A 27,680-nucleotide genomic window follows, 5' to 3' on the forward strand; every position below is an offset into this window, starting at 1 on the left:
GTGTTATATTTTATACTTCATCCCCAAAAGCGGGTTAAGACTATCATTATGACTTTACCATGTCACTAGTACTTCTATTCTGACCCCTTCTGAATGGAGCTATTCTAGTTATATGTGTGTAGTGCCTGACAGATAAAGCAATTTATTAAGTCCATTCATTTTGCTGCCCCCCCATTGCCAGCAGAAAAACACAAACTACCAATCAGAATACTTCAGCGGAAATGGAAGTAGTCTAGCTACAAGATACCATTTGTCATCAGTAGGCTCTTTCCTTTGCTCCTCTTCTTCTACCATCTTCTGTCATAATCTGAGTTAAATTCAAACTGGATTTAATAACAAAAGATCAATCATAAAATAATCTGAATCACAAGATAGCACCTTCTCCTTTTTTATAAAGGTAACAAATGTCAATTTCCAAATGCTGTCATGTTCTGTGGAAGTAGCAATAGAGGTGGGTGTTATGCTATTTCAGCATTGCACTAAATCATTAAGGATCACAGAGTTAAACCACTTATGACACTGCTAGTGTTATTGTACAATTCTGATAGACAGCTGTTTACATCATCCAGCTGCTGATTTCTACCTTTGTACGTTGGTAATATCTACATGCCTGGTTGTCCCACACAAGTAAATAGATAATTGTGACTGAAAACAATTTATAGGTCCAAGAGCAGGTGTGCAAGAGACATGCAGAAGTACTTCCTTCTCTCTCCCCCCAATTTCAGCTCTACTGCTCCTGCATAAATCCTGCAAAAAGGACCAAAGGCACCGTACTGTTTTGACCAGTTCTTTAGGAAAGAAGAATGGCAGCAGATAAATTGTTTATGCTCAGATATTATTGGGTATGCTGGTAACAGCCTGATATGGAATATAAAATACCTCTCTAATCTATCCATTACTGATCCCGACTATATTCAATGCAATGGGTAGCAAGGTATAACAGATTAAGAAGGAAAAAGTCAATCTCAATTGAACCTAGAATTTTGGAAGTGATTTATTGTGGTTGTAATTCAAGTGAATGGCCAAATTTGATTTTATGAGTATTTTTATAAGTGAATCACATGTTCGTAAATCCAAATCCAGATTATCTAAGGGATGTTTTTGCAAAGTTTTTTGCTGAAAAATGGGAAAAAGTTGCACAACGCAATCCTGTGACCAAGGGATGCTGCAACCGAACATAAATGCAAGTCTCTTCCCAAGCGCTGAAATGTGATCATAATGGAGATGGTACGGCAGCCGTAACTTAAAGAATGGATTTATAAATTATGTTGTAATTTTGAATGATATTTTAAACAACTGTACATAATCTGAGCTCTACCTATATAGCTAAGAGCAATTTAAGACTGCCCCATTGTGGACTGGAGACCAAATGAACAAAATCATATGAAGAAAAAAAGTTGCTGACAGGAAATGTTCAGGCTGCGGGTGGGTTCAAATGGAAATAGGGCCAAAGAGACATATATTCCTTGAAATTCAACAAGGAGCAAGTTAATTGCATCTTAAGCTAATGAAATAACTGCCTGATGAGCCACTTGATTAGTTACGTATTATCTTAAAGAAATCCTGAAAAACTGGTAAAGTACTAGAAGATAGGAAAAGGGCAAATACTGTCCCTGCCCATAATGATGCAGGGAACTTCAGGCTAATATTGTCTAATATTGATGCCTGGGAAGAATTTAGAGGTAGATGTTTCAAAGACAATGTGGTGATTAATAGAAATCAGCATGGATTTGTTAAGAACAGATTTTGCATTACTAATCTTATCTCCTTTTTAATTGGGCAATTTCCTTAATAAATTTTGAAATGCTATAGACATAACCTATTTTAACTTCAGCAGAGACATGCTGATTAAGAAATATGTGTAACAGGAAAATTATATACTGTTGACTTTGAAATCTTATTCAAAAAAGATTCTGCATTGAATTGGAGAGAAGCATTAAGGGGATAATCCTGAATTTTCTAATATTTTTATTAATGACTTGGATGAGGAGGTAGCAATAATACTTAAAAGACAGGATGTAAATTCAATGAATAAATAAAACATATTGCAGGAAAATCCTCCCTTAGCAAATAATCTCCATATTAGATGTATAAATGACAAAACTGGGTGTGAAAACAGATACTGTAAGAAGAAATTGTAAGAAGAAATACAATTGGAAACAATTTAGAGAAATAGGCTCAAAATAACAATGTTAAATTTAATGGATTCAAACCTTAAGTGCAAGGCATATAAAAAGGGATACCTGGCTTGGTACTTGTGAAAAAAAACTTAGGATATAGTTAGCTACAAACTGAGTATGAATCTGCAGTGGCTTGAAAAAAAGCAATGCAATTCCAAGATGCATTGGAGGTAAATTTTCTAAATCACAAGAAATATTTGTGATTTGACCTTGAGTACTAACCCTGTTTGGGACATCATAGCTTAGGAAATCAGAAAACCCCACAAGGGTGATTAGAGGACAAAAAAAAAAAACTATGAAGAGAGATTCAAGAACTAGAAACTTCGAGAAAGATGGTTGAGAGAGAGATGCTGTAGAATTGTTCAAATACCTGAAAGAATGTCACACATGAAACCATCATGTTATTTTTTTGCTTCAGAATACTGGAGTTAAGGTACAGAAAGTCAGATTGGGATTGTTGCATATGGAAGTTAGGCTGCAGTCTATCAGAGACAATTTAGGCTGCTGTACTAAATCAGGCAGTTACATGCCATGATTTAAATTACGCTTTCTAATTCTATTAGATCTACTTACTTCTCATCTCATGCATCACTATCAACAATGTTTTCCTTGTCTTTTTCTTCTTCACATGTTTGCTTTTGATATTACAGCTTGTTTGCTGTAGTATGCTGTCATTTTTTGGGAGTTCTGAAAACCTCCAGAAAACAACTCTTTCCTTTTACTCAACCCATCATGAAAACCAGGTGATCCCAATAGAAATATGGAGTTCAGAATCCAAATTTAAGATCGGCTTTACAGAAGAAGTGAAAGGCATTTTAAGGTTGTCTTATTGCCTTTCCTAGCCTAGTGCATTTCAGGTGGGTTGGGAATTCATCCTCTCCAGGGCTTCACAATATGGTGAGCACCAGGTTGGGAAAGGTTGGTTTCTACGGTTAGAAATAGCATGGTTCTGTGGCCTTGCTTGGAGACTGCAGAGGAGGAGCATGCAACTGTGGGACTGCTTAGTACCCTGAAAGCCTTCTCTACACCTTTTAATTAATTTTTAATATTGTTTTCAATCACCCTTATCTTTTTTAAACTTTTATATATTGTTTCTATGTTTTAATAATTTAATGTAGGCAATTGACAGTCCCTCTGTGATTGTCACATCCAAAATATGATAAATAAAAAAATAAAAAACTTCCCTGAGAGTACTGTAGTAGAGGTTGATTAACTTGGCCTTAGTCTAGCTTTTAAGTGAAAAGGAGATCATTTAAAATTCAATATTATTTTTGGAGAGTAAGTTTTATACTTACAAAAAAATTATTTTGGGGAAAAAGTATTACTGGCTTAAGTCAAAATGTATTTTAGAGTTAATAAAATAGTTTCCTGAACTAATTAACTTAACTGATCTAAGAATGAACAACTGTGGGTTATCTTATTTCTCTAATCAGAGTAAGAATGGAGGAAGTGGTTTCACTACATCCTGTCAGTGTATTACCAAATTGTTGCTAATATTCTTTGCAATGAGATCTAAGTCCCCCCCTTCTTTCCTATCCAGCCACTCCTCGACAAGTTTTATTTTTAAATCCAGACCTAGTGCTAGTGTTGCTATACATACATTTAACTTAAGTTGTAAATTTCAGCTATCTTCCCACCCACCCTCCACTTTAGAAAGTCATATACCTCCTTAAATTTATGCACTAGCTTTTCGGGATCCATCTCCACTGGAGACAGCATGTCTTCATTTTCAGCCAATTCAAAAACCTCAATAGCCATCTCATTGTTGGGGAACATGGGGCTCATCTCTTCATCTTCATCTGTAGCATATTCTCCTGTCTGCAAATAACAAAAAACAGGTTTTATCATTAGGCATTCTGATGTTCACCCTGACAGCACACTAAGTACAGAACTAAGGATTACTTTATATGATTACTTAAAATTCAGGAAGTAAGTATAAGTTCAAGAAAATTACTTCCTGTTTTCAAGCAGGGGTAAAACTGGAATTATTTGCACAAAAGAAATGAGCAAACTAATTTCAATCTGAAATTTGTACATCTCTTACTTATAATTCTCTTTTGAAATGATTCATTATATGAAACTAGGACATTCAGCTTGTTTCAGCTCTTTCTGTGCCAATTTTATTAAGCAAAATACAGAAACTTTACTATTAACATGTTTAAATGTTTTGGATAACTACAGTTTCAGTGTGAGGTGCTAATATAGTAATAGGTTGCACAGAAAAAAAGATACCAAGAAGACACAGGACCTCCACCAGTTATAAAGAAAAAAATGGGGGTCTAAGGAAATTCATGAGTACTCCAAATTTAGTCAAAGCGTAGTTTCATTATGATAGCTAAATGGTGTTCACAAATATTAACAGCTATTCAGCTTCCCTGAATTTAAGGTTGGAGCTCTACTACTTTCCTGTCCTCCCCACAGGCAAAGAGGAATCGATTATACTTACTTCTTCGTCCTCCTCTGTATACTGGGTATACCTCTGTTCCATCATTTCTCGCTGCCATCGTTCCTGTTCCAGGGTCTGCTGGATCAGTTGCGCCACTTCACTCTGCTCTCCTGGCTTCTCCCTGCCAATGAGGAACCTAAAGGAAATTAAAATGAATAGAATGAATGCATGGCATTAATGTAATAAGAGAAATCCCGGTCCAATAACATATCTGGAATTAGATAATCAGGCTATATATCTCAATCTCTAACTATTGATCTACAGTGAAATGAAAGGTATTCTAGCTCTTGAATAAATATGTACAGATCTGTTTATTTCTACACTAAATGCTTCAATCACAGCAAATGACAAGCAGCAAAGACTAACACACACTAGCACTACTTTCTCCTACTAATTCAGAGGAAGTTAACATTTAGTAGCCTGCTTTGTATTTTTTTTCTTTGCAACAAAAGACCATAATAGATACAGGTAGCAAAGGTAGTAAAGAACTAATGAGTAGTTCAAATAATTCTTGGAATAAAGGAAGCAATACATACAAGAAAACTACATTTCCTATTTTCACACAAAGGTAATGCTGAAACAGTTTACATCAAGAATTGGGCAAGCTAATTTCAGTCTGAAAAAACTCTCCTTTCAAATATTAACTTATGTGAAAACAGGAAATTCACTGGAATGTGTGGGGTCAGGCTTGAAACCTCCCTACTCCACAATCATTCAAGGAAGAGCTTGTTCTAGGTATGTTAAATTTATCTGAAGCTTATGACATAAGTGTTCCTTTGCTTCTGGCTGAAAATAGGGGAACTGTGCTGCCACTGTTCGATGATTTGCTGAGGAAACTTGGGGGATATGATTGCAGTACCCAGAGAATGCAAATAAAGCAAAAATCCTAAGTATGGGCGGCTTATTACTGATGGATTGCAGTACTAAATGGACACAACATCAGAGGATTCTCAGAACCAAAATAAATTGTTTTAATATTCAGGTATATGAGATCAGATTTTTTCCTTAAGTTTTTAAAATCAGCTACCAGGCTTTCTTAATTAGATTACCACCATATGTGGATGAGGAATTGTTCATTCTTCTTTACTAGTATGCCTCTTCAAATAGCATTACCATTTCTGTTAATCTTGGAGAAAAATAGAGATGCCTCTCTTTTCTCACCAATAGGAATAACATCAGGAGAGGTAGATTCCAACATAAATATAGTTCAAAGAAGTTGAGTTACTCAAAAACAAGATAAATCCTGGGTGTCCCAGAAATAGATAGGCAGAAAGCAGCATAGTTTTCAAGCCTGACCTTAATTTGACTTAGGTCTAGCATAGCTATCCTTAATGCTAATTTTCAAGATGGACTGATAACATTCCCATCTTCAAAAAAGGAAAAAAATGGATCCAAGAAACTGCAAACCTATCAGCCTGACTTCAATACCTGGAAAGATTCCAAAAAAGATAATCAAGCAATGAATTTCTGAACATTTAGAGGCAAACAATGTCATAATCAGAAGCTAACATATTGTCAAAAACTGATCATGCCAGACAAATCTTATTGCATTCTTTGACAATATTAGTGAATATATTGTTTAATTGGACTTCAATAAGGTATTTACAACCTATTTCTTTATAAGCAAGAAAAATGTAGGTTAAACAGCATCACCAACAGATGGATTCATAACTGTCTGACCAACCACAGTCAATGTGCAATCCTTAATGGAACTACATCTACATGGAAATAAGTAAGTAGTGAGGTACCCCTGTTTTAGGTCTAGTACTCTTCAATATCTTCATCAATGATTTAGATGAGGAGATTGAAGGGGAACTTATCAAATTTGCAGACAACACCAAGCTGACAGGAATAGCCAACATTCCAGAAAATAGGCTTAAGATCCAGAAGGATCTTGACAGATTTGAACACTGAACCCTATTTAATAAAATGAAATTTAATGATGAGAAAAGTAAGGTTCCACATTTAAACAAAAAAGACCAATGCACAGATATAGAATAGGTGGTATCTGGCTTAATTGTAGTAATTGCAGGAGAGATCCTGGAGTCCTACTGGACAACCACTTAAATATGACCCAGCAGTCTGCTACAACTGCTAAAAAAGCCAACACAGTCCTAGGTTTCATTAACAGAGAGATAGAATCAAGATGACATAAAATGTTAGTACCACTTTAGCTCGGTAAGACCACCCTTGGGATATTGCATCCAGTTTTGGTTGCCAGGTATAAAAAAGATGTTGGGACTTTAGAAAAAATACAGAGAAGAGTAATAAAGATGACTGCAGACAAAAACATATAAAGAATAGTTGCAGGAACTGGGTATGTCTAGTTTAATGAAAAAAAAGGACTAAAAGTGACATGATAGCAGTGTTCCAATAGGCAACACAAGACGCAACACAAGAGGGGGGGTGGTGTCAACCTATTCTTCAAGTATCTGAAGAGAAGAGAAGAAGTAATGGATTGAAACTAATCAAGGAGAGAACCAACTCAGGACTAAGGAGAAATTTTCGGATAGTTAGAACAATGAATTAGTGAAATGACTTACCTGCAGACATTGTGGGCTCTCCCAACACTTGAGGTTTTTAAGAAGAGATTGGACAACCATTTGGACAGCCAGGTTTCTTGGCTGAGCAGGGGGTTGGATTAGAAGACCTCCAAAGTCCCTTCCAACTGTATTATTCTGTTATTCAAGGCTCAGAATTGGGAGAACAAAGCTGAAGGCCTCTGAACACATACAGAATGAAGGTCTGAACAACTCCATAAAGACACAAGATTCCCAGCATAGTTGCATCAGACTTCCAGATTACAGGAAATTACTATCAGACTTATAAAAATGTCCCCCACCCTTTCTGCTTTCACAAATTAACCTCTAGGCAGAATTTTTGATTTTGTGGAACTGTGCAATTTAAAAAACAAAACAAAACAGAAAATTGTGGCTAAATTGTGTCAGTACAACAATTAAATTGATCATCAAATACTTCATTGGGTAACACAGTCTCTTGCCTGCAAAGGAGAATGGGTGCTATGCAATATGGAAGAAACTAGTTGCCTAGCAACCCATTCTCATAGTTGAAGTTCCTGTCGCTTGGGAACAGAGCAGCACGTAAATCTCGGAGTAATGGACTGAGTTCTAGGTCTGAGTCCCTATATTGTACAGGCCTTCTGATAGAAAGTGCCTTCTGTAATCACTCATCATCTGTGTCTGCTTGTGCTAGATGTGTTTGGTGACATACCATTTTCAAGAAGCTCATTCTTTTAAAATCAACATTACAAGGATGCTGGGCTAATGCCAAGCCTTGAATTCTTAATACTGCCGGGAAAAGGCAGGCCAAATGCCTCTGGTGAGATTTTAAAAAGGCCACAGAGGCAGCTGTATGGATAAAGGACAGATAGAAACACAGCTGACAGGAAAATGCAGCGAACGCAAAGCTCAATATCATTTCTCCCCTCCGAGTCCATTCAAAATTCTTGATTCATTTCTTAGAAAATAAAACAGCCCTGATTTGGCACACTTCTCTATGATGCAAAGATTCCTATTCTGAGATAGTGAGTGTTGTGCTACAGTTTCTATAAAATGAACCCAATCCCAACTGGGCAACATTGCCAAGCAAGGGTTCTTGCCAATTTCATTAAACAAAATGTCTATTTCATAAACCATTTCCCTAAAGAGGTATTTTTAAAAACAAAACTTAACACTTCTACCTAATTTTCCCTTCCAGTTCTGATCACAATTGTTTGGATTCTATGCGTCTGTCTGTCTGTCTGTCTGTCTGTCTGTCTGTCTATCTATCTATCTATCTATCTATCTATCTATCTATCTATCTATCTATCTATCTATCTATCTATCTATCTACATAGAGAAAGTGTGCACATATACCCACAGAAGAAATTCACAAACTTCATCATGATCAATCTGGTGGGCGTGAGATGATTTTTCCTCTTTCGCCTATGCTCTAAAATCCAGCAGTATCAGTGCCCTCTATTTCTCCCATTTGCTTTTTTTTAACCAGATGGACTGTAGGTTTTTGAAGAAGAAAAGGGTAACCATGATGGAGTGAGGGCAAGAGATAAAATAGAAATTAAAAAGCTGTCATGATTCTATAATGTTCTCTTAATAAACAATAATTACATTTTAAAAATGCACCTGACCAGGACTGTCAGCCTTGGAAGCCATTTTTTCTTTTGGAGCTTCGAGTCTGCCACATTTAGTGCCTGGGAAAGCGGGAGGAGGGATTTTAAGGAGCGATGGAAGATCAGCCACAACAATATTCCTTTCTCTGGGAATCAAGGACGATTGCCCTGCACCTGAAAGGGAGTGACTGGGGGTAGTCTCCAGTTGGGATGAAGAGATAATTGGACCATGTGATGGACTTGTGGGTGCAGGGCATGGATTCTTGACTTTCTTTTGGGTGGAGAAGAACCCAGAACTCTCAGATTCGGGTTTTCCAAGATGTGCCAATATGATATCTCTAATAAAATGGAACTTTGAGGAAATGAGTCTTTTTTCTTGGAGTTGTTACTTGGAATGCTGACAAGGACTATACTTAGTAATGCTATCAAATTCAAACACTGACTGAGAATTTGCTGTAATATGTAATAGTGGAATATAATATATGTAATGTAGTACTGTAATATGTTGATGTATATAATGTTGGCCTTCAATTGGGGGTAACAGGAAAATATTCAGCACTAGATTTCCATGATGAGGAAGGATTATAGTTACTAAGCTTCATTTGCACCTTCAGCATAAGTGCTTTTGTTTCTATTTCAAAACACTGCAATAAAAAAGCTTGTGTTTTTAAAAAAGTGATACATCACTTAATTCAGTGAGATTCTACCACTGCACATCCAATAGTTGAATTTGTGGTCTGATAGGAAATAGCTAAAATCTTTCTGTCCTGCCAGGATGAAAGATATAAACTCTGCCATAAACACATCTAAGCATCCAGCTCTTTTTCTCTCTTTTGTCTGATCAGTAAAAAATACTGCAATAAAGGGAATCTTTATCCTTATCTGATTCATGCTATTCTTCATGTGAATATCTATGTGTCTCCATTGTTCTTGATTTGCAAATAAAGGTTCTATTGACAGCAAATAAAAGCCAAATGTATTGTTTAAAACCATTAAGACTACGGCCTCTTGGCTGCCCCATGATGTAATAAATTTGCTAAGCCAATATTATCTATCTGATTGACATATAAACAGAAGAAGCAAAACCACGGCTGGCAGGAAAACCTATCATTGGCCCTTTTACTTCTACAATGGTAACACAGGAAACAAAAATAACTGCTTATAGAACTTTTTCCTATGCTGCAGTACAACTCTCAATGAGATCATATGTTTCCTTTTCTGTATTTTTTACACAGATAAATTAGCTACATATTCTGATCCCACCAGAAAACTAGGCTGCACATTGTTCCCCTACCGGACTCTACCCTTGGTATTCCTCAACACAGAGGCTGCAAAGCTTTGAGTCACGCCCACCAAACTGGTGCCATCCACCTCAACGATAAGATCATTCACCTGGATCCTAAGAAAGAAAGGGAAAAAGGAAAAAGAAAAAGTTAGAAATAAATCATCTGTCTAACTGCATTACTGCAAAGTCAAATGTGAAACCAAAGTATGTCAAGCTTATGAACTCAGTCATGAACAAACATCATCATTTTTATCAAGTTTATAATTTTAAAAAGCTATCATTCATATTAAAAGTGGTGATTATATTCGCATTTCGGGAGAAATGGAAGAAGATGGCTTATTTTTGGCATTACATTTATCAATAATTACAACAGGCCTTTTTAATTCAGATAGCATTTATTTAAAAACCACAATTACGCCTCGAATTTCCATTGTAAGTCATTGTAGTCATTAAGTGGATCGCCATGTCACTTGTTTTTGTTACTTTTTTATGATGGTCATAAAGTGAGCCATCACAGTCATTAAGTAAATCACATGATTAAGCAGATCCATTCTCCCAAATGGGCTTTTTTTTTTGCTAGAAAATAGCAAAACGTGTGGCAAATTTGTGATCACGCAACCACAGGTCATAAATGTGAGCCGACTGCCAAATACCCAAAAATGTAATCACATGACCATGGAGATTGTGTGGGCTAGTTGTATGTAGCAGTTCTAACCAAGCATGAATCATACCTTTTTTCAAGTTCATTGTAACATTGAACAGTCATTATGTTGGGATTACCTATATTTAAAGGGTTGAATGTTATCTTTAGCTTCATCTGGCTTAGACTGCAATTTGGTTTTCTTCAGCACTACACAATAAACTTCACGGCTAATTGGGAATGTGAATTTTGGACTCTTCCATCCAAATTTCATCCACTAAAGTATCCACTTCTTTCTATACAAGTTTGTGACAGTGAAAGGACCTGCAATGTTATTTTTATTTGTATCACTCTGGGAACAGGCCAAGGATAAAAATTCTACTGGAATAACCTTTGATAGATTCTGAAGAAAACTTGTAATGTTTGTAAAATTAAAAGGAACATCAGGTAGAAAAGAAAATGCACAAAGGATCTTTAGTGGGTACAATGTGCAGAGCAATTTCTGAGATTCTACTGGGCTTTCACCCATGAAGGCCTCTGTTTATATTTTTCTGGTGTTCTGGTACTGGGCAAGGAGCCATATTGGTTGCCATGACAGCATGCAGGAGCTCTGCTGGCATTTAGTACCAGGGCTGCTTTTCTCTCCCATCCTATCTTCCTTTCTGAATAGTTCAGTTCCATGAAAATACACAGGCAACAATGAAGCATTCCAGTTCTGCAAAGAGATAGCATTCCTTCTTTATTTAAATGAATGGTCTGCCAAATTCAGAGGTCAATCACTTAGGAGACTAATAAGACCTTTAAAAGTACATTGAATCCATTTTATATTCTATCCCTTCACAATGCTTCACCCTGGGTAAATGAAGTACATGAAGAATAATGGTATAATATGTGTAAAACCAAGGCAGTTCAAACAATCCAAAACAATCCTTAAAGGTAAGCTCTAGGGCATCTCAATGATTGCTTCTCAAAGTCAATCTCAATTAGGTTAATATATAGCAACAGTTGCAACTACAGGGCACACAAAAGAAGACTAGATGACTTCTTTTATCACTGAAAATGTTTATACAATGATCAGCTTGACCTTCCTTCTAAAAGACTCATAGAAAGAAAAGTTCACTGATAATTTTTTTATCATGTTCTGAAATACTACATAAAAAACTAACATAGTTATTTCCTTATTCAGCCGTATTTTTGATGATAATGACATAGTTCTTTTCAACTCTACATTCTGTGAAAAGGAAAATAGGAATGGTGCTGGACTACTGTATTTGGTGAAACTACCTCTTTTTTTTCTTGCTGTACTGTACAATTACTTTTATTATTGCTACTATTATTTCCTCAACTATGTCTTCATTTAATCCATTTTCTTCTGTTGTATTTTGTAGTATTTTTATTGTTTTTTTTCCTCCTAAAATAAACAAAGCACATGGAAACTTAGAAATATATTTGTTGTCCATAAGTATTTAGACTATCTGATGAGCATTCTGTTTAAAAAACAAAAATAAACTTCTTACAATCCTGCAAATACTGGAGTTCAGGTGCTTATCACAACCTTGCAAGCATTGAAGTTTTGATGTTTGTACGAGAATCTTGCATTTAATTGGCATTTCTATGAGATGTGTAAGTTCATAACTTCTGGGAGGGAAATGATGGATTGAAGATGCCCCCATAAAAAGAACTAATGATTGCAATGGAATGAAAAGCTAGCAACTAAATAGTTTCTTTGATAATTCCTCTCCTTAACTATTAGCTAAAATTAACTATTTTAATTTGAGAATAATCTGTAGTCATTGTTTTGGAAAATGGCCAACATTCTGAAAAACATATGTTCTATGCTGTCCAGCCCAACCCACCACACGTGCAGGGTTCATGTCTGTATCAAAAAACCTGAAGATGGCAGCCATAGTAGCATATTAAATTTAACTCTTTTCATACATGAACATTACATCATAGACACTTAGAAAAGAGGTGACATTTCGTTTGTGCTGGGATCATCACACTTCATCCATTGTTATGGATGCCCCTGGCTCACGCATGTCTTATGCTCTTGTTGGGCAATGAAACAAACAACCCAGCTCAGAGAACACCAAGAATGCCATAGTTCAAACTTATACTACAAATATTCTCTTCTATTTGAATTCAAATAATTTACCACTCAGTTATATATATCTGAAGTTGATTCTGGTACTTTTTTTCTTTCTTCCTTAAGCACTTTAATTCCTATTTACAACTGTCAACAAATAATAATGTTACATTAGATTATTTTGGATGAACGAAGTGTATAATCCTCTATAACAGGGGTGTCAAACTCAATTTCACTGAGGTCCACATCATCATTGTGGTTGACCTCAGGGAGGCCAAATGGATGTGACCGACTGGGTGAGTGTGGCCAACTGGGTGGGCATGGCTAGCTTGAACCACTGCTGGCATGTTTCCTCTTCACACTAAGTAGACCAGGCCGAAGCTAAATTGACCCGGTGTTTCCTTTTCGCATTGGGTAGACCAGGCCAAAGCGACATGGGCCGGCCCCTTATGTTTTCTAGGATGGACCGTGGGTCTTGTGTTTGACACCCTTGCTCTATAAGCTTAAAATATAGCAATTAAATAAAATGAGTACAGCAGTGGATAGAAATTCAAAAATTGTGTAATGAGCACAGCAAGAGCACTTAGATTTCATAACACAAAAACATAGATAGCAGGAATGAATGACTGATAGGTCTCAAAATGTTGGATTTAAGCTTCAATCTCTCACCATTGACTGATAGAAATTCTTTTACACTTAGAATACCATAAGCTCCCCACCTGATTTACAGCCCTGATAACTAAGCCTTAGCAAATTAAAATACTGCAGAATAATTAAAAAAAATGTTCTTTAACTTTTAGAGAATTAGCAACATTAGAAATTTAAATTCCCCCAATACAATTTTTGATTCTGAAGTTTCAAATTTTAATCCCTGAGAGTGAGAACAAGTTTTAGAGGCAAGTTACATATTACATCAAAATCATATGTAATAATTCCTTCTTTTTTCCACTACTACTTTGATAAAGGACAATTTGAGTTTAGACATTGGGAATGGGGATGGGGGCAAAAAAAGTGTTTAATCCTTCTTCGGCCTGCTACTTCCTTGCTGAATATTCCCTTTGGTCTTTCCATCCATGGGGATTCCAGATGGTTTACAATGTGATTGGAACTAAAATATTGTCAATGAAAAGTATTTGGACAAGATTTTCAAGAGCAAATCAACTGCCAGGTGAAGGGTTAAAGCATTTTTTTTCTAATGCAACTGCATCCTCCAAGGACTGTTTGCAGTGGAAAATGAGCTGCTGAAGCTACAGCTGCAATATAAAATGTAAGCTAGCCTTCTTAACAATAACTTAGGAACAAAGGCTGCCTTTTGTTGCATTACACTGTTTCCATTTATAATTTGTTTTTAACATGTCCATGATCTGTTATGAGGATGGGAACACAGATGGCTTAAATACAGTTTCTCCTATAAAATATAACAAATAATAAATAAATGACCTAGATCCAGGGGTGGGATTCAAATTTTTAACAACCGGTTCTGTGGGTATGGCTTAGTTGGTGGGTGTGGCTTGGTGGTCATGTGACTGGGTGGACATGGCTTGGTGGTCATGTTTTTGGCTGGGTGTGGCCAACTCAATATCACTCACATCTCCTTGCCTGGCCTCTCATGACTGTGAGGATGCTGCAACAGTTGTAAGTGTGAAAAACAATCATAAGTCACTTTTTTCAGTGCCATTGTAACTTTGAATGGTCACTCCACACAAGCAAAGTATCAGCAAAGGAGGAAAAAAAACTCCAGAGAAGTCTAGGAAGTCTAGTCCTGCCAAGAATGTAATAAGGGTTAACGGAGAGGCAGCTTCTGTAAGCAACACCAGAATGTTTCCTTCCTGCCTTCCTTACAGGATTAGGCCAGTAATTTCTTCTAACAACCGGTTCTCCGAACTGCTTAGAATGTTAACAACCGGTTCTAGCGAATAGGTGCGAACTGGTAGAATCCTACCCCTGCCTAGATCGCTTTGCAGGACCACATCTGATGGTATTTCTATGCAATCTGGATTTTTAAATAACATTCTAAGGAGTTCCCCATATGATCCACACTGATCACATTCAATTTATTAGTTACCACTATGTACTTTTGTCCATGATAAATGAGAATCATATCTAAAAATTACTAAATTTCCCATGATTTTTCTACCAATGTATGGAGAGAGATGAGAAACATCTCTTGGTTTGCTATGTGAAATGTAGTTACTTGATAACTAAATTACTTGGAGGTTGGCACTCTTGCCTGCTGTTCCAAGTGGCAAATATAACCTCTTATTACATTTTATAGGGCTGCTTTGCTTCAGCTCTTTTAATGCTTAAGCTCTTCTAACTATAAAGAGATTCTATATCTGGACTTTTGCGCTTTCCAGAGCATCTTTTCCAAATCTAAACCACATTCCTAATGTTTCATGTTCTGCAGTGATATTTGCATGTGTATATATGGAGGGAAACAGCCGTAACTGATATTGATTAAAAGGAAATTAATCCTATGCTTAATTAATAAACTTATTTTTTTTAAAAGGACTGGAATGACATGTCAAAAAGGCCAATATAAATCAAAGCCTGTCACCTTTTCAGCTACTTCTCCTAGTGCTATAATGTGCATATACAGATAGTCCTCGACTTACAACAGCTGGGTTAATGACCAAAGTTACAATGACACTAAAAAAAAAATGACATGACCATTTTTCAAACTTCCAAACATCCCCATGGCCATGTGATCAAAATTCAGATTCTTGACAACCAGCTTATATTTATTCCAGTTATAGTGTGTATTGGGGTCATGTGATCATTTCTTACAATCTTCTGATGCTCAAAATCAATAGGAAAGTCAGATTCATTTAACAACTGTGCTACTAATTTAACAACTGCAATTAATAACTATGTCAAGAAAGGTAATAAAATGGAGCAAAACAATTTAACATAAATTTTAGGTTCAATTGTGGTCGTAAGTTGAGGACTACCTGTAAAATAGAAGAAACTGAGTAAAAGCTTCTTCTAATCTTAGAAGCAACTACTGCTTTTTATGCTAGCTTCCATGTACTTCATTAGAAATATTACACACAAACTAAGGTAGTAGTCTTAAACTTGGCAATTTATTACAACATAGAACATAATTCTATGTGCTTATTCAGACATAAGTCCCACTGACTGATCTTATGCAAATGAGCAGAGGATTAAAGCTTAACTCGTGCTAAACTTAATGAACTCTATTTCTGAGTAAATCACTCTATAAAATTCTTAGCGCTTATATTCAGGTTATAAGAATATCCCCAGCACCTGAAATGTTTTGCCTGCAGAGTAGCAGAATAAAAAGGGAGACTCATATAGACATAATAAAAGGGAAGCTTATTTTTATGGGTTTCCCTTTTCAGCCTTTGAGGGAAAACTGCCAAAAATGAATCCTAGTTGGAAAAAGAAAGCCTAATATTCCTCAATTAGGGTTGGTATGATTTTTTACTATCTGTCAAAGAGAAAATTTTGAATTTCACTCTGGTATCATGTTAACCGAATGCTACATTGACACTTGCAAATATAATATATGGGAGGTGAGTTTTTAATCTCATGTAGATGTATCTTATGATCCTAAGCTTTTAGGGAGGAAAAGATATATACCTTTTCACAGAAAACAACGAAGAAATCTAGAATTTTAACCATCTCTTCTACCGCAAACAGAGATTGACTATGATCAATAAATAAGAGTTCTTATTTTGGTAAATCCTTGTTCCAAGATAAGCTTAATTCCCAATGTAATATCAGTCCTACTGACCTGCCATCTCGATGAGCTGCTCCTCCTTCTGTCACAGTCTTGACAAATATGCCAAGCTTTTCTAGACCCATATCAGCTCCAGCCCCCATTCCAATAATACTGATCCCAAGACCCTCAGAATCTGCATGAGACAAGGAAGAGGTGAATTGAATTAAAATATGAGGTGCCAAGTCTGAAGCTTACCAAAATCTGGTAATAAATCCAATGAAACTTACTAATGCAAATTTCCTCATCAGCTAGAAGGGAATCCTTCCTGGCTCTTTAAAGAGAATTTGACGGTGCATCATTCAACATGTTTAATCAGATCAGTTAAAAACCTAGCAGCTATATATATGTACAACATGCTAAGCTTTATTGTAACTCTCATTGATTAGTTGGTTGGTGGGGGAATAGTGGGCTTAGTATGTTGTGCAATATCAGCTCATTTCTTCTGCTTATGGTTCAATCTCCCCTCCCCCCCTCAATTCCAGCTAACCTGGCTCATTATCATGGAAGGGAAAGAGTGGATGAAGAAAGGGGGAAAGAGTTTGTTTATTCTTTAGAGCTTTTACATAATTAAAACATGAATAAGTGTATATTAAGAGAGTAAAAATGAAAAAGTGCAGATAAAGAAAATATTACAGATAAAGAAAAAAATGATGTTTCTTCTAATTTTCTTTATTACTTTATTATTTCTCCCCTTTATAATTATATTCTAGTTCCCTTCTTCCCATATTTACCCCTTCTTAATCAGTAAATCGAGAAATCATCAGTTCATTTTATCCATTTTCAGAATAAGTTCCACAGAGTTTAGAATATATATTTCCAACAGCATCACCCAAGGCATGAAATTCGCTATCAGGCAGCAGTTATATAGGAAGAAGCTGAAGGCAGATGATCACTTCAGTGCAATGGCAAAAGTATCAATTCATACCGTGGTAATTGTAAACCCACCTCTGTATTTTTATCAGGAAAACCACATGAATATAAAATATAAAATGATATAATGCCAAATGATGTGCCCCTCAGGTCAGATTACATTCAACATGCTACTTAGGAACAGCCAAGGAAATTTCAGAATACTAATGGTGTTTATAATATGGCTAGATTAAAGCCTTTGGGACACTGACTTCCCAATGTTGCCATACAGGAAAAAAAAATCAGAAGCTGCAAAGTCAGAATTACTTTGTGAACATGAACATATGAAGCATGAATATCGAAAAGCTAAACTCAGTGAATATCAGCCCTCCTAGGAAAACCAGGCAGGAAATATGACTAGATGAGCTAATTCTACTTTATTGTAAGGCTACATTAATAGAATCTACTTTATTGTAAGATTACATTAACAGAATCTTGTCTATTTGCAAGTCTGAAAGTAGAAATTTCCCACCACTAACTGCTGGGTCCATTAGTTCCTTAATTTTCCTTAATTTTCTTTCTCTGACCATCAAGTCCTTGGAATCCTGCCTCTCTTTTATAATTGTTTTCTAGGCAGAATCTCTTCCCCTCATTCCTCAAGATCATACAATCAAAGATGAAATGAAATTGACATCTTAGGCATCAATTAATAGAGTCTAGGATTGGACACTTTCAGTCAGAAGGTTATGCTATTTATTACTCAGGATATTAAAAACAAAGTGACATTGTTTTTATAGCTAGGAAAAATATAGCAAGAACAATACTTGGCTACAATGCAATCAATGGCCAAATGCTATAAACCAGAATTTAGGGGCAGCCCTTTACTATGATGATCCTTCAACTTTATGCTCCAAATATTCATGCAGAACAAGAGGTGGCCAATGAGTTTTATGATCAAGTTCAATTTGAAATTGACAGAACACCCAATCAAAAGGTGGAAAGCCAAAGTTAGAAATATTAAATAAAAGGGTATAATTGGCTTATTAAGTTGGGCTGTATGGCTTATGAAATTAAAAAACATGACACTGACTTATTAATTTTAGATATTACAATTACTTCTTCATAGTTAATACTGTCTTCAAACAACCAAAACAATTTTTCTGTATACAACCACTCTAGATGGAGAATACAGAAGTCAAATTGACTATATTATTACTAAAAGAAGGTGGAGCTCAACTATAGCATCAAAGACATGAACAGGAACTTACTGTGGAACAGATCACAAAAACTCATATTAAGAAAGAAAAAAGCCAACCAGTTTCCACAACATGTGGTAAAACTACACTAATCATTTTCAAGGAAAATAATAGGAATTTCTTTGAAGTCCTGAGCTTCATTAGAAAACCAAAGACTTGGGAAATGAACTGAAAGAAGAATGAATGTGAAAAGGGATTGTCACAGATGGATCAACAGAAGAAAGCAAACTATAGATATCAGAACAAATTTGCAATTAGCAAGAGGAAGAGTAACTAAACTAAGAAAGATAAAATCTCAGGAAGAAACTTTACAAAGTTTCAGAGAACTGTCAGAAGAGACAAGAAGCGGTATTAAAATAACACTTGTAAAGAAATTAAAGATGGAGATGTCTAAACCTAGAAGATTTCAATCTCAATATGGTATGTTAAAGAACACCAATCAACAATAACAAATTAAAAGGAGATCAAAGATGGAAGGAATATACTGAAATACTGTACAATATAACTGCCAACATCTGTGAGGGAATGTGCATTAGAATTAGTGGATAAAAGTTTTGGCAACACATACCTTTTTCAGGGAGTAGGCAGTATTAAATATCATTAGAGAAAGGTCAAAATTAAGACACTGTGCAGTCCCAAAATGGATGGAGAAGGCAAGTTTAGGGTAGCCACCTTCTAGAATATCTCAGAATATATCTAGTAGGTTAGAAGGTTGCAGCTTTATTTTGACAAGATTCTGTGGATGAGGTACAAGCAAATAAAGGACTGGACTTGATTGGATTTCACTGTGTCATTTTTGGGTTTGGACAATAACATCCAATATAACTTAGTAGTTATTCCCTACTTACAAGAACATCTAGTACTAGAAGATGAAGTGAGATCAGCACTTTAGTCATTACTAAGTCATAAGGCTATAGGATATAGGAATATGGCAGGCAACAAAAGTAAAGGTTCTAACTAAAGTATTTTGCAAAATTACAGAATGATACATAGCTAAGAAATTGGAAGTGATGAATCTATATTACAACATCAAAAGGGAGACTTAAAAGATTATGCACACTATTATACAATCTTAATTTCACAAGCTAGAAAAATAATGCTTAGAATATCCAACCCAAATTAGAGCTCCATGTGAAGAAAAAGAAATGCCAGATGTTTTAGAGAAGGAAGAGGAACATGCAACCTTATTGCTGATGCACTCCGGATAATTGAGAAAGCTAAAGAATATCAAAAAGAATCCAATATGTGATTATAAAAAGGTATTTGATTGTGCCAACCATACCAAGCTGTGGAATATGCTCAGAAAATGGGATTCCCAGGACATTTCATTGTCCTCATGAAAAACAAATGTAAGGTCAGAAAGCCACAGAATGGATAGAACATGGTGAAACAGACTGGCTCCAGGTTGGCAAATGATGAGACAAGGCTATAGACTCTTCCTTTATTTATTCAGTCTATATGCTGGATAAAACAGGTAGCCCCCATTTTATGACTAACTGAGCATGGAAATTATGATGGTAAGGTATGATGATCATAAAGCAGGTCACCATGTGACCAGTTTCAATTTTACAATATTTTTTGCAATGGTCATTAAACAAATGTGACCATTAGCAAACATGGCATTCCCATGGTTCAGAAAGTTTCTCTGTAAATAAAAACACAGCATCTCTTGTCAATTGCATTTTTGGTTAAACATAATTAACCCATTCTCCAAGTGGAAATGATTGTTGGGAAAGGTCCTAGACAAAATTTTAAGGAAAGGTTTCATTATTAAGAATCAAACAAAGATGACATCAATCAAAATGGACGAAATCAGAGATAATGACTGCAGTGATCTGTGGTTGATAAGCAGCTGTAGGCTTTCTATGAGTTAAATATAATAATAGATTGTTAACAAAGGTCTTTGAAGTTTAACTGTTTACTTGTTAATTACTTTTTTCTTATATATACTAGATAGATGACAGCTTAAATTGGTTGCAAATTGATGTATAAAATAAATTACAGGCAAGCTTTGCAAGGAGGGGAAACTTACTGCTGCAATATACTTATCAGTGTTCAACTGGGGGGCACAATATGTATATATATGTATGCAGGTCTTGGCATGTTTGGGTCTTTTCCTATGTAAGATTGAGAGTATCTTGGCAACGTTTCGACGAGGTCCCACTCGCCATCTTCAGGCTAGTGCTTTCGGCTTTGTGCTTGTGCGAGCAAAGTGTGTTCGGAGCTGCCATCTCCCTATATATACCGGTGGGGAGGTTGGCTGTGTTGTCATTTCTTGATTGGTTTATGGAGTTGATGTTTGCAGATTGGCTGGCTAAGAACATGAGGTATTGGCTGTGTGTCTATCAACCTCCTGTGCTGTAACAACCAGGGTAATGGGCTGTGTGATGACTTTCTGAGTTCTATTGTTTTGACATCCTGGGTCTTGTGCTATAATCTCCTGGGTCATTGGCTGTGTTGCAACATCCTGAGGTTTTGTGGTGTAACTTCCTAGACCCAGGATATCACAACAATAGAACTCAGAAGGTCATCACACAGCCCATGACCCAGGTCATTATGACCCAGGAGATTACAGCACAAGACCCAGGATGTCAAAACAATAGAACTCAGAAGGTCATCACACAGCTCATTACCCAGGTTGTTACAACACAGGAGGCTGATGGACACAAAGCCAATACCTCAGCCACACATGTTCTTACGAAAAAGCCAGCCAATCTGCAAACATCAACTCCATCAATCAATCAGAATGACACACAGCCAACCTCCCACCAGTATATATGGAGGCGGCAGCTCCGATCACGCTTTGCTCGCACAAGTATGAAGCTCCAGCGCCAGGCCTGAAGATGGCGAATGGGACCTTGTTGAAACGTTGCCAAGGTACTTTCAATCTTACATGGGAAAAGGCCCGAACACGCCAAGACCTGCATACCTGTACCCGTGAAAATCTACGAAAACATATATATATGTGTGTGTGTGTGTGTGTCTGTGTGTGTGTGTATTTTTATCTTGTGTGTTTTCTAAGGCACATTTTTAATGTCTAATTTTGTTCTCTTTTTGTAAAATTTCTTTTTTCTTTTTTGGAATTTGTATTTTAACTTTCTGAATAAAATAAAAAATGATTGTGAAAGAAAGCAAACATGGTGGTCGTTAAATGAATCATTGTTCACTATGTGTTGGTTTTTGCCATAACCCACAATAAAACACTGGTTTCTGGTAAAGATGTCATAAATCATAGTCATTTGACCGTGGGGTGCTGTAAATGCCCAAAATTTATTCAAATGATTGCAGGGGGGGGACAGCAGAATTTTGAAACTGAATTGTAATTAGCTTTTTGTGGGGTGGGAGTGTTCATTGCAATTCTGAACAGTCTCTAAGCATCCAGTCATAAGTGAAGAACAACTTATATTAAAAGAAGACCAGTGAGATTTTAAAACTGAAAGAAAACCCCCCCATCAATTTGTGCTATGCTGGTGACACCATTATGATAGCTGAAAATGTAATTGAACTGCAAATTCTAGTTATAAAAGGAATACAGTGCAAAAATGGGACTACAATTAAATACCAAGAAGACCAAACTAATGAGAAAAAAATATTAAATTGATAATAATTCTTAGTATAAAGATGGGTAGCTTATCTATACAGGACTCAGGGTAATGTTGCAGGGCACTTGGTGGATCAGACTGAAGCAAGCACTGGGTGAAACTATAGACAAGCTTAAATTGGGAATAGATGAAAATGCATAGTTTGTGATTCAGTTTGTTGTGGAAAGTCAGCCTTCTCTTAGCATGGTATATAAACTAGGATATCATGATATGCCACAATCTTATTTTTTCTGGACATAGTATGTTGCATGAACACAGAACTTTATTCATTTTGATTTAGGGTTTAGCATAGTTATGATTCCAGCCATATTGTATTTTAAACCCAGTGTTCTCTTTTGTTGTTGTTATTGTTCTCTTCTTTTTCTCCTATGCAGCAGGCTGAGGAAAAGACAGATACATCCTATCAAAGATCTAAACTGATTTCTTGCTGAACATGTTTTTAAAAATTAGGCTGACGGCTCTTACAGCCCTATGAACAGAAGTAGCCTATATCTGCCATAGCAGCTTATTTTCTTATTGCTCTTCCTATGCCATTCCTAAGAGGAAAATAACAGATAGGAGGAGGGCAAGAAGATAAAAGGAAATGATTGGGGGGAAGCAGTTACAGGTGATGAGCAAAATATATAGCAGGTTGAAAATAAGAGACAAATAAAATCCTTTTCATAGACAAACCAGCTTACAAAGATCTATTCTTAAAATGTGTGTAGAAAATGAAAAAGAAGGGCTCATGCTGCAGAAAATCTGATCAAAATGCCTTTTGTTCTTTTTTGATTCATGTAAACAGCATCCCATTTCTATCAGTTCTGAAAAGGAAAATTCATCGCCAAACACATTTTTCCCATTACCTTTTTCCAGTTCCACAGGAAAGAGATCCAGCCTTTCCACTCTTTTTTCAAGTTCATACTCTGCTGAGGCAGCCATAGGATCAACATCTTCATTTCGGCGGTCATATTCCTCATTGGAATAAGTGCTAAAAACCTGGAAGTAGATTTTAAAAGATAAGAAGGAATAATACAGATGTGAAAATGTTCTGATTTTTAGTAAATGTGGAATTGGTTCTTAAAATCTGGCTCACGGGCCATTGAAATTAATGCTTCTGATAATGTTTATTTATATATTCAATCAATATGTATGGCCGCCTATCTCACATTTGTGATTTTGGATGATTCACACAAATTAGTAAAATATAATAATCCTCTTTAAAACCAGAAGCTCCATTAAAAGCCAAATTAAAAACTAAAAGCCCCATTAAAAAACAAATTTGTTTGTTTCTCAATGATAAAAAAAACAAAAAACTAGAAAGTGGAAATCATGGATCAATCAATGTAGCCATCTGATAAGCTGCAAACCATAATTAGATTTCCAATATGCAGTTTCCATCATTTGTCAGATTACAGATCATTTTCATTTAGTGAACACAACTAGGACCAGCAATTTGGTCATTAAGTGGTCACTCACAAACTAATCTATTAACTGCAACTTTTTGATAAAACTGATAGAATTACAGATGATTGAATGTCTAGAAATGAAAATATTTAATACTCGGGAATGCTGAAGAATTTAATTTCCTTGTATTTCTGTCCAAAAACATATGTCTAAATTACAGACCCATAGGGTTAAATTTCAGTAACTCTCATTTTAGACACCAAACAAGGGAAAAGGAATTTATTTCAACGTACCTGGATAAGATTAGGTAAAATTTCTCAGTGACAGCTAAAACAAAGAGTGCTTAAAATCTCTTGCCAAATATTTTCTAGAATAGATGAGTCCCCTTGATATCACATTGGTGAGTTACAATTCATTGTTAGAGAGGCCATCAGCAATATGAAGAAGTGATATCCAGCTTTACTTTTTGTGTGATCAGTTTCAGTTCTCATTTCTTACTTCAAATCAGAAGCCATATTTAGATATTTTCTCATGTTTATAGGAGACAGACTTCGTTGCCAGGAGGAATTTATCATGCATCTGTGAAGTTTAAACTTTTTATGCCAGGATCATCCTTTAAATATATTTTTATAATATTTTATTTCCCTGGTAGGCTGCTTTGTGAGTTTGAAAAATTAAAGAGGATGGTATAAATTAAGTAATTTACTAAACTGTAAAAGACCATTCCTTTTTTTGACAGAGGTAAGTAGGGATATCAGTTTCATGTGATAAACAAACAAAGCATCATAAATTGATCTAGCAAAATAACTAGCTTAATTTGTATTTGCAAAAATGTTAAGGTGACTGGGACTTCAACAGAAATGCATCAAGAGATTGGTGAAAAATGCAAGGACCTACACTGTCTGTCTCTGTCACTTCACTTGATTTTAACTAGACATAATAATTCTTGCAAGAAAAATCTGTAGGCTTAGTGCAAAAATTGAATGGCTACATAACACTATAATTCTGTGTCCAGCATCTCTGAGAATAATCTCTACTACCTAGAATGTTAAGACTTTATTTTTTTAAAACCTATTTTGTGTCTTAATCTTTTGAGTGAGTCCAGCCTCTTATATTGAATTGAATTGAATACTTTATTTGGCCAAGTGTGATTAAACACATAGGAATTTGTCTCTGGTGAAGAAGCTCTCAATCTATATGCAAAGCAACTGAATAATGATAATAATGAACATTATCATAATACTAATAAAAGATGGGAGTAAAAAAGATAAGGGTAAATAATACTACCTCCATATTATACGGATAAATACACAGACATTACACAGCACTGTAAGAATTAGGTGTTTAGCAGAGTGATAGCATGAGGAAAAAACTGTCCTTGTGTCTAGTTGTTTTAGTATGCAATGCCTTGTAGTGCCTTCCTGAGGGAAGAAATTGAAATAGCTTATCGCCAGAATGTGAAGGGTCTTACATATCTTCTCAGCCCTCTTTCTGACCCATACAATATATAGGTTCTCAGTAGAAAGCAGGCTGGTTTTAATTGTTTTTTCTGCAGTCCTAACTATTAGTTGAAGTCTGTACCTATCCTGTTGGTTGCTTACCAAACCAGACAGTTATAGAAAGAAGCATAAATGAGAGATTCAATAATTCCTCTGTAAAACTGTATCAAAAGCTCCTGAAGCAGTTTGAACATCCTGAGTTGAGACAGGAAGAACATTCTTTGTTGTACCTTTTTAATGATGGTTCTAATGTTAAATGTCCATTTCAAGAGTTAGTCACTGTATTGCAAAAATGAATCAATTCTGTAATCAACCTAATAAGTCCTTGATGATGTTTGCTTTCAGTTTCAAATTCTTTCCCTTCACCCTTTGACCATTTTTCGATGACAAAATAGAGAATTATGTGACAAACCATTTAAGGTGCGAGATGCGAATAATGAGGACTTGGGTTTAAAACTGCTTTCAGCTATGAAACACCTATGGAATGTAACTTTAGGCCTCTGAGACCAATCTATCTCAACATTGTTGTAAAGAACACTTAAAGATGGCAAAAGATACTACCATCTTGAACACCTAATGGAAAAAAAAATAACAGTTGCTCTATAGATACTCTCAAGCACTTGACAGTGTTTTTCTATATGACTGTAATCCTCAGCAGGACTAGACATACATCCTTCATATAATAAAAAGCTAGTATACAATGATAAGAAGGAGTCCGTCTCAAAAACTCTTGAGTATCCATCATTGGTTTCTTTTTTTTGTCATTTGAACAGTTTTACATAACCTGAAAGCCTTGTGTCACCTGAATAAATGATTTTGTCTGTTTTTGCCAGCAGCACCTACCTATAAATATATTGAAATTAACAGTACCTCACTATTTTCTCCATGGCACTGTCATTGGCTGCCAACATTGCCTATTGTTATAAGTAAAGTTGGGAAGTTGTAATGTTGCAAGAAAGAACATGAAACAATTGGACAAGATAATCCATGTTTTTTGCTACTATGTTAATTCCAAGTCTTGATTAGATTTTATATCTAAAAGCAAATGGAATTATATCCGGGTTTATACTTAAAGCTAATTGCTGAAATTAATGCACTTGTTCAAAGGATCTGTTTACAGTTTGTAACTCTCTGATTTAAACGATTCTATCTTATGTATAACGAAATGTAGGACCAATGACTTTTCCAACATAGTTTGGGAGAAGATTCTGTATACACATTATTTAATATTGTAAGCCGCCCAGAGTTTTACTCTGTGTTAAGTATTTCCTTATTCTGCAATATGAAACAATTATATGTGATGGATCAGCACATAAAACACATACATATGTGCACAAAAACATATACACACTGACCCTATGAGAATTCATACAGAAGCCTGACTCTCCTCCGAATTAGTTCCTGAATTACTCCAAAAGCAGCGTGCCTAAAGCCCTCTGCTACTTTTCTTTCTCTTCCTTCAAGACACTGCTTTATACTTTCTTGTTCCAAGGGACCAGTAATGACCAGATCTGGCATCCATCTGCATATCTACATGTCTCTTATTTATCCATACAAGATATTCTTCCTTTTGCTTTCGCCTTCCCTTCCTAAATAAGAGGAAAATATTCTGTTCTGTCTTCCTTTTACTCTTCCTATTCAAAGTCAGAAATGAGCAACTTGCCACTCTTAGAGTCGCTTGTGGTCAGCTGTCAATTTGGAAGCCATTACTTTAGACCTTTAGCAAGAGCAATGTGTTCCTCTTACAACATTCCCTGGCGAGGAAGACGAAAGAGGGAGGAAAGAAGAGAGAGAAGAAGAAGAAGAAAGTCAGAGAGAATGGGATGGCAATGGGAAAGGGAAATGGGAATGGGAAAGATGGAAAGAAGAGATGGCAGAAAAAAGGGAAAATATGGGTTATCTCTAGGTCCACCCATTCATGTTTTCAACTCCACCCATTATTGTCATATATTGTTGAAGATACATCCTCTGACAAACAGTTCTCCGCTTATGTTTCAGATATAATGCACTTCTTTTGCCCCACTTCCAATTTTTCACAAAATCTTGACTTAACTGATTCCCCTATTTTAATTTTTCTTGCTGGAGAGAATCATCCCTAGCTCTTTCCACCAGCATTCACAGCAGCAGGTTCAATTCTCTGACGCCCCCATCCTCATTCTCTATCCTGTAATTGAGCCACATAGGCTGTCACAGCCAGTGAAGAAAAGCAAGAGAACAGCACCCCCCAATTCTTTCCTCCAAACTGCTACAGCATTAATTAAGTTGCCAGGGTAGCCACCTGCTTGCCTTCACCCTGCCGTTCCAGTGCATCTTTGCACCACCTCCAAGGCCTGACTTGTGTGTGGGAAGACACAGAAGTTTGGGGAAATGTTCATCTCCCCACCACAGCCATACTAGATTTAACAAAACCTTTTTTTTTTTGCATCTCTTCAATGCAGAAATACTATACTAAGTGGACCTGCCAAGAAAAAAATCATCTGTACAGAGAGAGAAACAATAAAGGAAGGTCTTAGCGGTGGGGAGATAAATATATTTAGCTGTGATTTCCATAGTTCTTTTCTTTCTACTCTGCTGAAA

General features: G+C 36.0%; 1 protein-coding gene across 4 annotated transcripts in view; it reads right to left on the reverse strand.

Moving 5' to 3' along the window:
* Positions 1 to 27,680, reverse strand: part of PPP1R9B (protein phosphatase 1 regulatory subunit 9B) — a 94,841-nt gene that overhangs the window by 19,749 nt on the left and 47,412 nt on the right. For all 4 annotated transcript variants that reach the window (XR_015740462.1, XM_087918448.1, XM_026710892.2 and 1 more), the window contains 5 exons: positions 23,064 to 23,196; positions 16,524 to 16,644; positions 10,050 to 10,154; positions 4,627 to 4,762; positions 3,846 to 3,998 (listed from right to left, as the gene is read on the reverse strand). Coding sequence is in view for 3 of the 4 variants with exons in the window: in XM_087918448.1 (XP_087774574.1) it covers positions 3,846 to 3,998; positions 4,627 to 4,762; positions 10,050 to 10,154; positions 16,524 to 16,644; positions 23,064 to 23,196 (648 nt within the window). In the remaining variant the exon portion in view is untranslated. The remainder of the gene's footprint in view (positions 1 to 3,845; positions 3,999 to 4,626; positions 4,763 to 10,049; positions 10,155 to 16,523; positions 16,645 to 23,063; positions 23,197 to 27,680) is intronic.

Source organism: Pseudonaja textilis, chromosome Z (genome assembly GCF_049901715.1).
Source record: "Pseudonaja textilis isolate UNSWEBS1 chromosome Z, rPseTex1.2, whole genome shotgun sequence".
NCBI lineage: Eukaryota > Metazoa > Chordata > Lepidosauria > Squamata > Elapidae > Pseudonaja > Pseudonaja textilis.